General features: G+C 43.5%; 1 protein-coding gene across 4 annotated transcripts in view; it reads left to right on the top strand.

Annotated features, from left to right (window-relative positions):
- Nucleotides 1–1,102: 1,102 nt before the first annotated feature.
- LOC135219355 (NAD kinase 2, mitochondrial-like) overlaps nucleotides 1,103–11,655 on the top strand; it is a gene marked incomplete at its 3' end in the record, with an annotated part of 495,179 nt that continues 484,626 nt past the window's right edge. For 2 of the 4 annotated variants that reach the window (XM_064256045.1, XM_064256044.1), the window contains 1 exon segment: nucleotides 1,103–1,255. In XM_064256045.1, coding sequence (XP_064112115.1) covers nucleotides 1,201–1,255 — 55 coding nt within the window. 4 annotated transcript variants of the gene reach the window in all.

The raw sequence follows: 11,655 nt of genomic DNA, 5'->3' as shown, positions 1-11,655 counted from the left end.
ACTAAGGTCAGAGGAGCTACCTGATATATATATATATATATATATATATATATATATATATATATATATATATATATATATATCCATGTATGTACACAAAAGTTTGAGTGCTTAAGAATATCATGAAATCCACATCAGGAGGTGAGTAAAAATAGGACTTGGAACAAGTACTTTCACAGTTTATTCTACATTTTCAAGTTCACACTGAGTACAAAAATAGTTTACAAAGCTTTATAAACAAAACTGAGTAGTGGTGGAAGGGCTTAAATTTTCTTGATTCGAGCACCATGTCCTCCAAATAGAATGATCAGAGAAATAGGATCATGGGCTCATCCAGGGTGGAGGTTCAAATTCCTGGTGCAGGTGGCTTCAATGAACACAGTTTCCAAAAGATTTCTTTTCTGATAATCGATGGCCTTGCAGACTATAGATAACTTATCCCAGTTAATGGCAAGGCCTGTCTTGCATCAATGATCTGAAATGCCATTGTTTGTTAAGCCTCTTGAAGGAGCATGTTTGATGTTTGGCCAATATAAAACTTGTTATAATCTTTACAAAGGATGTTGTATACAATACTGTTTGAATTGGACGGACTATTCTTAACATGTTTCTTAAAGAAATCTTATATATAAGTACTAAATTAATATTGGTAGTTTTTAGAGTCGGTATTGCAGAAATAAAATTGGGGTGGAAAGGTAAACTGAGAATATTCTTAAGTTTTGTATTAACTCTGGTTGAATTCTAATATCATAATGAATATCCTGTTTTGTCAATAATTTTAAACTCATCGTCCAAGATTTCAAGACTACAAATTCTAGGAGCTCTTGATACAAACTGGTAGATGTTGATATCTTTATTTGTTTAGCATGCTTTGGATAAAAATTAATATATGACAAAATTTGATCGCCCAAGACTACAAGACTACAAATTCTAAGAGCTCTAAGATGCATACTGGTAAATGTTGATATCTTAATTTGTTTAGCATGGTTTGAATAAAAATGAAGAGATGACAAATTGTTTGTTGGTTTCCTGTATTCTGTAAAACAAAAATTAGTATTATGAAGAGAAGGAAGGGAAAGCGAGCAAATAGGGCATAAATTATGCATACCGATTCCTAAGCAACAATAACAACCAAGAGCCGAGTTACCGTGGTTTAGTGCGACTGAATAGGAATCTTTCACATACTAGTATATGTGAAGAATGTGTGCTTTGAGACGGTTGTTTAGTTATGCGACTCAGAATCAAGTCAGAACAGGTATGTAATGAGTAAAGATCCATAGGAACTAAAAATTGGCGATAAAAAGGAAGAGAAGTCAGGCCAGTTGTGAATGGGGTACTTTTAGCTACTACTATAATCAGTTTCAGCTGGTCTGAGAAGGTTCATGCGGTACACACTGACCGTGAATCGCAAAGAAATGTAAGGTTTTAATTTATTTTCATTCATTCAATAGGTTAGCGACGTTTATAGTAATTTATCGGCCTTCGAAAGTCTAGGTTTATTTTGTGGAGAGGGCTGGTAGGTTCTTACCGGTATCTGACTGCCTTAGCCTATCCTATAGGATAAACAACCGAGTGGACTGGCCAACTCACCGACTACCGCGGTTTTGGCCACCCTCCGAAAAAGTACTTTAAAACGTCCTGACACCAGAGATGGTCATCAGTCATGAGTTGTTGGTGGTGATAGCAGGAGCTCAAGACCTCTACTCTCCTTTCGAAGAAAGTATTTTCTCCAAAGTTATGAATTAAGGCCATATTTCAAGATTTAAACAAGAGGGTAATAAAAAGTGTGGCCAACGCAGTGCACACTACCTCAAAACGCTTTCGAAGTTTTTACTTACAACTCCAAATATTTTGAAGATTGATGCCATCTCGATGTTTCTTACAACTCCAAATATTTTGAAGATTGATGCCATCTCGATGTTTGCGGAGTCGCTTGTGTCAACAAACTTCCCATTTCCTGTGCTAAGTCCGCACACCATTTGTACCCATAGACGCTGGGGCACTTTCATCACAACAATCGTAAACCCGACCTCTAGCCAGTACTTATTTATACTTATTCAAGGGGATACGGCATTCTTTGTGGTGTTTTGCGCTCTTCAATTGTTTATCAGTGTTGTTAATTGGTATGTGGTTACCCTCCTAACTGGGTATAAGACTTACACAAAACCGGGGAAATAAGTGAAATTAGCTTATCTATTTGTAGTATATATACATATTACAGCGATGTTATCATTACTGCATTACTATGACAACTAGAATCCATGGAAACAGTTTGTAAATGCATCGGCGTATGTGTGAAGCTCCACTAGATTGGCAACGATGAGTTTTTGCCGTCGTCTGCTTGTACTTCAGAAATATCTGTAAATTTTCGGGGTTAATTTGGTTGCAAAAAAGGGATAATAGACATGAATTAAATAAACATTTTTAAGTAAAGTTAAACTAAATAATGAGTAAAGTAAACAATTAAGGGAATAAAACTTTGCACCTCATAAAGAGTGTAGTCGTCTGCTGCTCGTAACTGTGTTTGCGGAGTGGGTGCTTAGGAACCAGGAACAGCAACGTGGTTTAAGTGCAGTGTGGAGTGAATTAAGACCAAAATGTGTATAATTACAATCAAATAAGCACTGTGGAGCTTCAGTTGTGATGGCAGTAAGGATAAAACCACCAATTACAAGGTAAAAATGAATTTTATTGTAGTGTCTTACCGAACAATTATAGAGCCGTGATTTCCACGAGCGGCAGGATACTAAATTCAAATTTAGCGCGTCGGCGTCGCCAACACTGGTGGTGATGACGTCATCTCCCTCCACTCGCGGGAGAACCAGGTACAACTGCCCAGGTGAATCCAATTCTTTTCCTGCCGGCGTCCGGTGAACATCGGTGGTCGGTGCGGTTGGATGACTTTGCTTCGCTTTTTTTTTTTTTTTTTCTTGTGGATTTGATCTTCGGAATTGGTGAAGTACTCTTTTTTGGCGTTGTTATTATTTTGCTTTTTATTTAGGCGTTGCCATGTCGGATTCTAGTCCGTCAGGAGTTAGGTTTTGCATCTCAGGATGTAAAACTAGATTATCCAAGTTAGAGTATGATTCTCACACTAAATGTGTTAAGTGTAGGGGACAGGTTTGTTCAGCAGATCGAACATGTAACGAGTGTAGTGATTGGACTGATTCTCAATGGAAGTTTTTTAGTTCATACTCGGAGAAATTAGCTAAAGACAGAATTAGAAAAGCAGCGCTTAGGGAAAGTAGACTTAGCTCTGCTTCGTCTTGCGATGCATCTGTTCCTTCTGTTTCTCCTCAAATTGTTATGTCTCCTTTAACTACACCTCCTATTCCTCCTACTAATCCCACTTCTCCGGCTTCCCGTGTAGTTTCTTCCGACACCATTGCCAGTCTGGAATCGAGGTTAGATCAGAAATTTTCGGTACTAGCGAATACGGTTTTGCAACTTGGTAATTCAGTTAAGACGTTTTTGGAGAAAGCGTCCTCAGGTAAGAGTGTAGTTGAGGGTGCGTCTGTCTGTCCTGACACGTCTCCTAGACAAAGGTCACTGTCCAGCTCCCCCGCACCGGGGAGAAGACATACCGGAAGTCCAAGGGAGTCGATCGGGATTTGCCCACAGACAGGCGCCTCTCTTGTTGAGCCTGTTGCGCCTCAACAGGGCTCGGTTAAGCGTTGGAAAGGTGTTGCGGTCAGACGCCTTTCGAATGATTCAAGCGATTCGTCTCCGGTCGCGCGGCGCTCTTGGCGAGATTCGCCCGTTTCGCGTCCCTTAAAGAGGCGTTCAGGCGCCGATTCTTCGCCTCCTCCAGTCAAGCGGTATAAGGAGCCTGAGAGTAGGGTTGCGCCGCGGCCGTTAGCGGCTCGTTCGTCGCCTCAATCTGTGCCTTTTTCGGCTCCATCTACTAGTAGAGATTGTGGTTTTAGCGCTGTAGCTAGCAGTTCTAAGGGTGTTTCTTTAGGCGCTTTTTCGTCTGTTACGCCTGATGCGCCTGTTTTGCCTCGAATTTTGGCGCCTCCGAGCGAGGCGCAAGTAGTTTTTCCGCCTCCTGCTGAACATTTAGGCTCTTCCAAGCCTACGTTAACTGTTTTTGATTCGTCTCTGGCGCCTTTGCGCAAGCAGTTAGAGATGTTAACCAACTGGATGAATGAGTCCAAGGGTGGTTCGAAACCTTCAGATCAGGTTGTAGTTCCGTCTACTTCTTCGGCGGTATCGGAGAATGAAGAAGAAGTAGAGGAGGAGGATTCACATCACCTCTCGTGTTATTCACGTCTCCTTAGATTTCTTCTGGTATCTTATCCAGATTATTTTGAGAAAGCGGCTCCGCGCTCCCCAACTTCGACTTTTTTGATGAGGAGGAAAACTTCAGACCCTCTCCTCCCAAAACTTGTTCTATCTAAAGCGGTTAGACATTCGTTGAAAGAGACTGAGAAATGGATGTCTATGAAAAGAGACTTAGGGAAGGCTCTTTTTGCTTACCCTCCCTCTAAGTTGCTTCGTAAGAGGTATAGGTTTTATGTAACTGGGGAAGCTCCTTCTCTGGGACTTTCTGCCTCCTCCCAGGGAGACTTCTCCAGTTTAATCGACTCCTCTAGAAGATCTGCTTTCGCCGCAGCGAAAGTTTTCTTTACAGCGCCGGAGTTGGACCACGTTGTAAAGAATCAATTTAAACTTTTGGAAGTCTTTAGCTTCCTTGATTGGACTATTGGCGCTTTAGCGGCCAAGATCGAAGACTGTCCTTCTCTTTCTCAGGAGTTAGCGGAGGATTGGATTGGCGTTCTGTCCTGTGGCGGACAAATCCATTAGGGATGGATGTGATGAGTTAGCTTTCGCTCATCGCCTTTGGTACCCTTAAGAAAAGGCAACTTTGGTGCTCCTTTGCTTCTAAAAGGGTTACTTCCCAACAGAAGTCTGCTCTCTTGTTCGCTCCTTTTGTGAAAGATAACCTCTTTCCAGACGATGTAGTGTTGTCAATTTCGTCTGCGCTAGATAAGAAATCTACTTCGGATTTACTGGCACAGTCTACTAAGAGACCTAAAGCTCCTGTGGAGACTGTTCCTTCGGTTTTCTCCTCTGGCCCAAGTGCCTTTTCGAGGGAGAAAACCCAAGCGCTTCTTTCGGCCGAAGTCGAATTTGCGACCTCAGTCTAAGGCCTCAGCCAAGGTTAACAAACCTTCCAAATGAAAGCTCGGTTCTTCATGCACCAGTGGGAGCCAGGCTGGCTCTGTTTTGGGAGGAATGGGAAAACAGAGGAGCAGAAGCCTGGGTAGTGCAAGTACTCAAGTTCGGCTATCGTATTCCTCTCGTTTCACCTCCCTCGCTCTCACCTGTGCCAATTCCATTCCAGGCATACTCTCCGGGCTCAGACAAATTTCTGGCGCTAGCCGCAGAAGTGGAAGCGCTTGTTCTCAAACGAAGCGATAGAACAGATAGAAGGGGATTTTCCTCCAGGCTTTTACAATCGCCTTTTTGTAGTTCCCAAGTCATCAGGGGGCTGGAGGCCGGTTTTGGATGTGAGCGCCCTGAACTTGCATGTCCAGAAAACAAAATTTCATATGGAGACCACTCGGTCGGTTTCTGGAGTCCATCAGACAGGGGGATTGGATGGTCTCTCTGGACATGCAAGACGCTTATTTTCACATTCCGATACATCGCGAATCTCGGAAGTACCTGAGGTTCATGTTCGAAGGCAAGGTGTTTCAGTTTCGGGCGCTTTGCTTCGGACTAGCGACCGCTCTCCTCAAGTTTTCACCAGGGTTCTATCCCCGATAGGAAGCTGGCTGCACATATTAGGAGTAAGAATCTCCCTCTATCTGGACGATTGGCTTCTCCGGTCGGAATCAGAGAGTCGGTGCATGAAGGACCTTGGAACAACTCTGGATCTTGCCAGAAAGTTAGGAATTCTGGTCAACAAACAGAAGTCCCAGTTGGTTCCATCTCAGAGCATCCTTTATTTGGGGATGATTCTGAATGCTCAAGTTTTTCGGGCTTTTCTGTTTACCCCGAAGAGGGTTCAAGGCTGTCTGGAGACAGTTCAGGAGTTCTTGGACAAAAAGGTAAGTTCTGCCAATCAGTGGATGAGACTCCTGGGCAAATTGACGTCAGTGAGAAATTTGTGACGTTGGGAAGACTGCACATGAGACCTCTGCAGTTTTTCCTGAGAGCCTCTTGGTGCAGGAAGACACAACCAGACTCGATTACCTTTCCTGTCACAGATCAAATAAAAGAGGACCTAAGGTGGTGGCTCTCTCGAGCAAGGTTGGAAGAAGGGTTAGATTTACGACCCATCCTCCCGAACCTACAGTTCTTTTCCGACGCATCGGACACAGGTTGGGGAGCCCTACTGGGAAATCAACGGACTTCAGGAGCTTGGTCGGAGAAGGAGAAGAAGTTCCACATAAATGTAAAGGAACTGTTAGCAATTTTCTTGGGGCTCAGACAGTTTCGGAGCTTAGTAGAAGGTCGAGTAGTGGCAGTGCATTCCGACAACTCCACGGCTCTCTCGTACGTGCGGAAACAGGGGGGGACTCAGTCTTTCTCTCTGTACGAAGTAGCCAAGGATCTCCTCCTGTGGTCAAACGAAGCGAAGGTTCAGCTAGTCCCGAGATTTGTTCCGGGAAAGAATGACGTCCTGGCGGACGAGTTAAGTCGTCAACAGCAAGTGTTACCTCTGGAGTGGACTTTGGACAACAAGATTTGTCAGAAACTTTGGCGCCTTTGGGGACGACCGTCAATAGACCTGTTCGCGACATCAAGGAACAACCGTCTTCCTCTCTTTTGTTCTCCAGTCCCAGATCTCTAGCTTGGTCGGTGGACGCAATGCTGTTGGATTGGTCGGGTCTGGAAGCTTATGCATTCCCTCCGTTCGGTCTAATAAGAGAGGTGCTGAACAAGTTCATGTCGCACAGCAATGTAACACTGACGTTAATCGCTCCCTTTTGGCCCAGGAGGAAGAGTGGTTCCCGGACCTTCTCCAGTTGTTAGTAGACTTCCCCAGGCTTCTTCCTCCAGAGAAGTGGCTTCTCAAACAACCTCACTTCAAGAGGTTCCACCAAAACTTGTCCGCTCTAGCTCTGACAGGGTTCAGACTGTCCGGAATCTTGTCAGAGCGAAAGGATTTTCAAGAAGAGCTGCAGAAGCTATCGCTCGTTGTAGGAGAGAGTCTTCTAACAAACTCTATCAAGGGAAGTGGAGAATCTTCAGAGAGTGGTGTAGAAGTGCTAAAGTCTCTACTTCTGCGACCTCTTTAACAGAAATAGCAGATTTTCTTCTATTTCTTAGGAACTCTAAGAAACTGGCTCCTTCGACGATCAGAGGATATAGAGCCATGCTCTCTTCGGTTTTTCGACATCGAGGTTTGGATATTTCCTCCAATTCAGATCTGTCGGACCTCATTAGGTTCTTTCGAAACCACTAAGCTCCCGCAAGATACAGTGGCTTGGAACTTAGATGTGGTGCTTAAGTTCCTCATGGGGCCACCGTTTGTTGAGCCTTTGAAGTCGGCTTCACTCAGGAACTTGACTAAGAAGGCACTCTTTCTTATTGCACTAGCTTCTGCTAAGCGTGTCAGCAAATTGCACGCTATAGACAAAAGAGTCGGTTTCTCTCAAGGCAATGCTGTATTTTCGGTATCTTTGACCTTTCTAGCCAAAAATGAGAATCCTTCTAATCCTTGGGCCGAGGAGTTTTGTGGTAAGGAACTTATCTGATTTGGTTGGACATGAGGAGGAAGAAAGGCTCTTATGTCCAGTCAGGGCTATTAAGCAGTATCTGTTTGCCACTAAGGGTATTAGAGGACAATCTTCTAAGCTCTGGACCTCGGTTCAAAATCCCTCTCGTCCTCTCTCTAAGAATGCTATATCGTTCTTTATTAGAGAGCTTATCAGGGAAGCTCACTCGCAGTCCGAGAACGACAATCTTTCCGTTCTGAGAGTTAAAGCTCACGAGGTTAGAGCAGTGGCAACTTCCTTAGCATTCAGAAAGAATTTATCTTTAGCTTCGATTCTTCAGAGCACGTTCTGGAGATCGAATTCGGTTTTTGCGAGTCATTATCTCAAAGAGATAGAAAACGGTTTTCAAGAATTGTAAAACGTTAGGTCCGGTGGCGGTTTCTGGCATGGTGTTGGGAGAAACGGCACAGGGGTCATCACCTCTATGCTAACTTTTCACCTTGAATAGGTTGTCGAGTTCAAGGGAAGCTGGGGTACTGAGTACCTGGGATACTCACCAGTCTGTTAGTCAGATTTTACAATGGTTGGGTATATATGTTTTTAAATCTGGTGTTGGTGACAAATGTTTTGTATGATTGAATTTCTGGTCTTAGCCCAGGGCAAGGGCAATCTTTGTTGTTACTATCCTCCGTCAGTCAGCCTGGACTCGCTTGAACTACGGAAGGATTCCACTCCTGTAGAGGCTAACTTTGGTCAAATTCCAATTCCTCTACAATAGTAAAGAAGAGCACCGACCAGAGGCAGTAACAGTCCTGCTGTAGCTCTCTTACAAGGTAGGTACAACAGACACCTTGAGTGTTTACTGGTATTGCAATAAATGTAACCATTTAAAAATTACTAGTGTCCACTGAATCCCACCTTCCCATAAATATGTGTAATCAGCTCTATAATTGTTCGGTAAGACACCTACAATAAAAAGGTGTAGTAGTAGTACGAGCTGCTCCCTCTGAGGGACGCTCCCCTCTTGGAGGGTTTTGTAGTGGGAGATTTCTATTGGCATTTGGCTCGTGGTAGTGGTCTCACTCGCCTATGTTCATACCGAGACACCCTCCTAGAGGGTGAGCGAGTCAGTCATACTGACCTTTTTCCTTTTTCTTATTTTATTTATTCTCTGGTATGTTAGTACATTTACCTAGAAATAATAGATTAAAGGATATTTCCTGAAGTTAGCAGACAATCTTGAGCGAAGGGATGGTAGGGGGGGTATTCGCTGGCGACACGAGCCAATCGCCCAGAAATAGATTTTTCCTTACGTCAAAATCCTTTTTCTGGGCTCAGCTCGTGGTGCGCTTGCGCGAAATCGTACCAGAGAAACAGCACAAGATTGTAAACAAAGTAAATAAAATATAATAAAACAAATAGGTCTCAAATAAAAGATACAAATAAAAGAATGAATATAATTGCTAAAAAGATACAAGTCACAGTAAACAAAATCAGAATTATGCTTAAATTACCCTTAAATCTAATTATGTTAATAATATAAGGTAATTTACATATATACAAATAGGTACAATGATTACCTATCACAATAAATCTGTGTAACAACATGTATCAAATAGAAATAGCAATTAGTATAAATTTACATAAATATTTGATCAATGATAAAATAAAATATCTTAGGAATGTATATGACTTAATATACAAAACCCGTAACCATTGCATTATGATGTATCCCCTAGCATAAAATAGGGGATAACATCTATGAGATCAGTATGGTAAGCAGATGTGAGTGTCCCTAACCAGACAAAAGGGGCACTATACAATCATAAAGCAGCTAAGACACAAGGTAAATGTTAATGAACAAGGCAGGAATAGACGAACTGTTGGGTGAGGCAGGTAGAAAGGAGGACTGAATCTTCTACTATAATCTAGCTAGAGTCAGGGGAAACTATGTTACCCGCTGCTACTGCTGGGAATTTCAGAGCTTCCAAGGACTTAAGGTAGTGACGTTTTGAACACTGTCGGCGATTTCCATCCGGTATACTTCTTTAAATCAGCAAAATTCATATGTTTTGGAAGTAATTAAATTGAGGTGGCTACTGCCCTGACATCATGTGCTTTTGGAAAGGAGTCAGGATTGGCTTGTTTGATAAAGTACAGGATTTGTTGCCTGATGCCTTTAGTGGATAAAGTACCACCTTTTTCCCTCCTAAAGAGGGGCCCCGATGAGGAAGAGGAGGTCCTGGATAGAAAGGCTCGTAAGGTTGAAACCGGACAAAGGGAAACATCTTGTGGAAGGGGTAGTACCTTCCAAGGTTCCCACCTCATCAAAGGATCTTCATTCTTTGACTAAAAAGCTACGTTCCGGAGAAAGTAGCACTTCCCCCGTGGGAAGGAATTGAATATGATCCGATCTCTGGATAAAGCCGACAGTTCTGAATTCTTGCTCCTGAAGCTAGGCTTAATAAAAACAGAGTTTTTTCTTAGGAGCATCATAAACGAGCATGTGTCATTATCGGTTTCGGAAGCCAGTTTTAGAACATCGTTTAAGAACCATGAAACTGACGTAGGCCTGACAGAGGGCCTAAGTCTAGCACATGCTTTAGGAATAGACGAGAAATAGGTATCTGTCAAGTCTATGTTAAATCCAAATTGAAATATCTTTTTCAATGCTGACTTGTTTGTCGTAATCTCGTGCTAGCTGCTAAACCCTTTTCAAATAAAGATCTGAAAAAGGATATAGCAGAATTAACTGTCATGATTCTGATATCTGACTCTCTCAGGAAGATTGCTAACTTTTTGACGGCAGCATCATACTGCCTCAAAGTTGAATCCCTTTTATCGGATTCCAGGAAAAGAATATTCTGAGGGTCAATATTCGCATCTCTTTTGCCGCAAACTTCATGAAATCCATAAAGTTAGGGTTTTGAGAATCCTGAGGAAGCGAACACAGTCTTCGTTTGTACTGACTGGGAGAGCTTGGGACTGGGGATCCGAAGGGGACGAAGACCCAGTTCCAGGATCAGGGGGTACCAATTGCCTTTCTTCTTCGGCCAGTCTGGGGCTACTAGAGCCACTTGACCCCTGAATGTCCTGAGTTTGTCTAAGACCTTCATAAGGAGATTCACTGGAGGGAATACGTAAATCTTCTCCCAATTGTTCCAGTCCAGAGCCAGGGCGTCCGTGGCGTAAGCCAGAGGGTCCAGGTTGGGGGCTACATAACACGGTAGTTTGTGGTTCGCTTGTGATGCGAAGAGATCCACCTGTAGCCCTGGGACTCTTTGAAGGATCATTGGGAACGAACTCTCGTCTAGAGACCATTCCGACTCTAGGGGTACTGATCGGGATAGGGCGTCTGCTATGACGTTTCTTACTCCAGCTATGTGGGTGGAGGAAAGATGCCAACTGAATTTGTCTGCCCGGGAGAAGTGGCTATCATGACGTGATTTAGATGACGTGACTTGGAGCCTCCTCTGTTTATGCAATGTACTACCACTGCGCTGTCCAAGACTAGCTTTATGTGGGAGTACCTTGGTGGGCGTAATCTTTTTCAGAGTCAAGAAGACTGCCATTGCCTCCAGTACGTTTATATGGAACTGACGGAACTGGGGTGACCAAATTCCTTGCACCTTTTTGACCTGGGAGTACCCTCCCCAGCCGCTTGAGGACGCGTCTGTGTGGATGGTAATCCCTGGTGGAGGGAACTGAAGAGGGACTGACACTGACAGATTCTTGACTTTTGCCCACGGCCGAAGCCGGTTCTTTAGAATCAGAGGTACTGAGGATAGCTTGTCCCTGGACCTGACATTTGCTCGAGATCGCCAGATCCTGGTTAGATCTTTCAGTTTGGCTTTCATTAAGATGTTTCGTTACTGAAGCAAACTGGAGAGAGCCGAGGATTCTTTCCTGAGCTCTCCTCGATGCTAGCTTGTGACTTAGAAATTGCTTGACTGACTTCGCTATTTCTTTCCTTTTGGTGGATGGC

The sequence above is a fragment of the Macrobrachium nipponense genome, chromosome 1, assembly GCF_015104395.2.
Source record: "Macrobrachium nipponense isolate FS-2020 chromosome 1, ASM1510439v2, whole genome shotgun sequence".
Taxonomy (NCBI): Eukaryota; Metazoa; Arthropoda; class Malacostraca; order Decapoda; family Palaemonidae; genus Macrobrachium; species Macrobrachium nipponense.
Note: the sequence above shows the minus strand (reverse complement) of the source record. Positions and strands in the feature narration are given on the sequence as shown.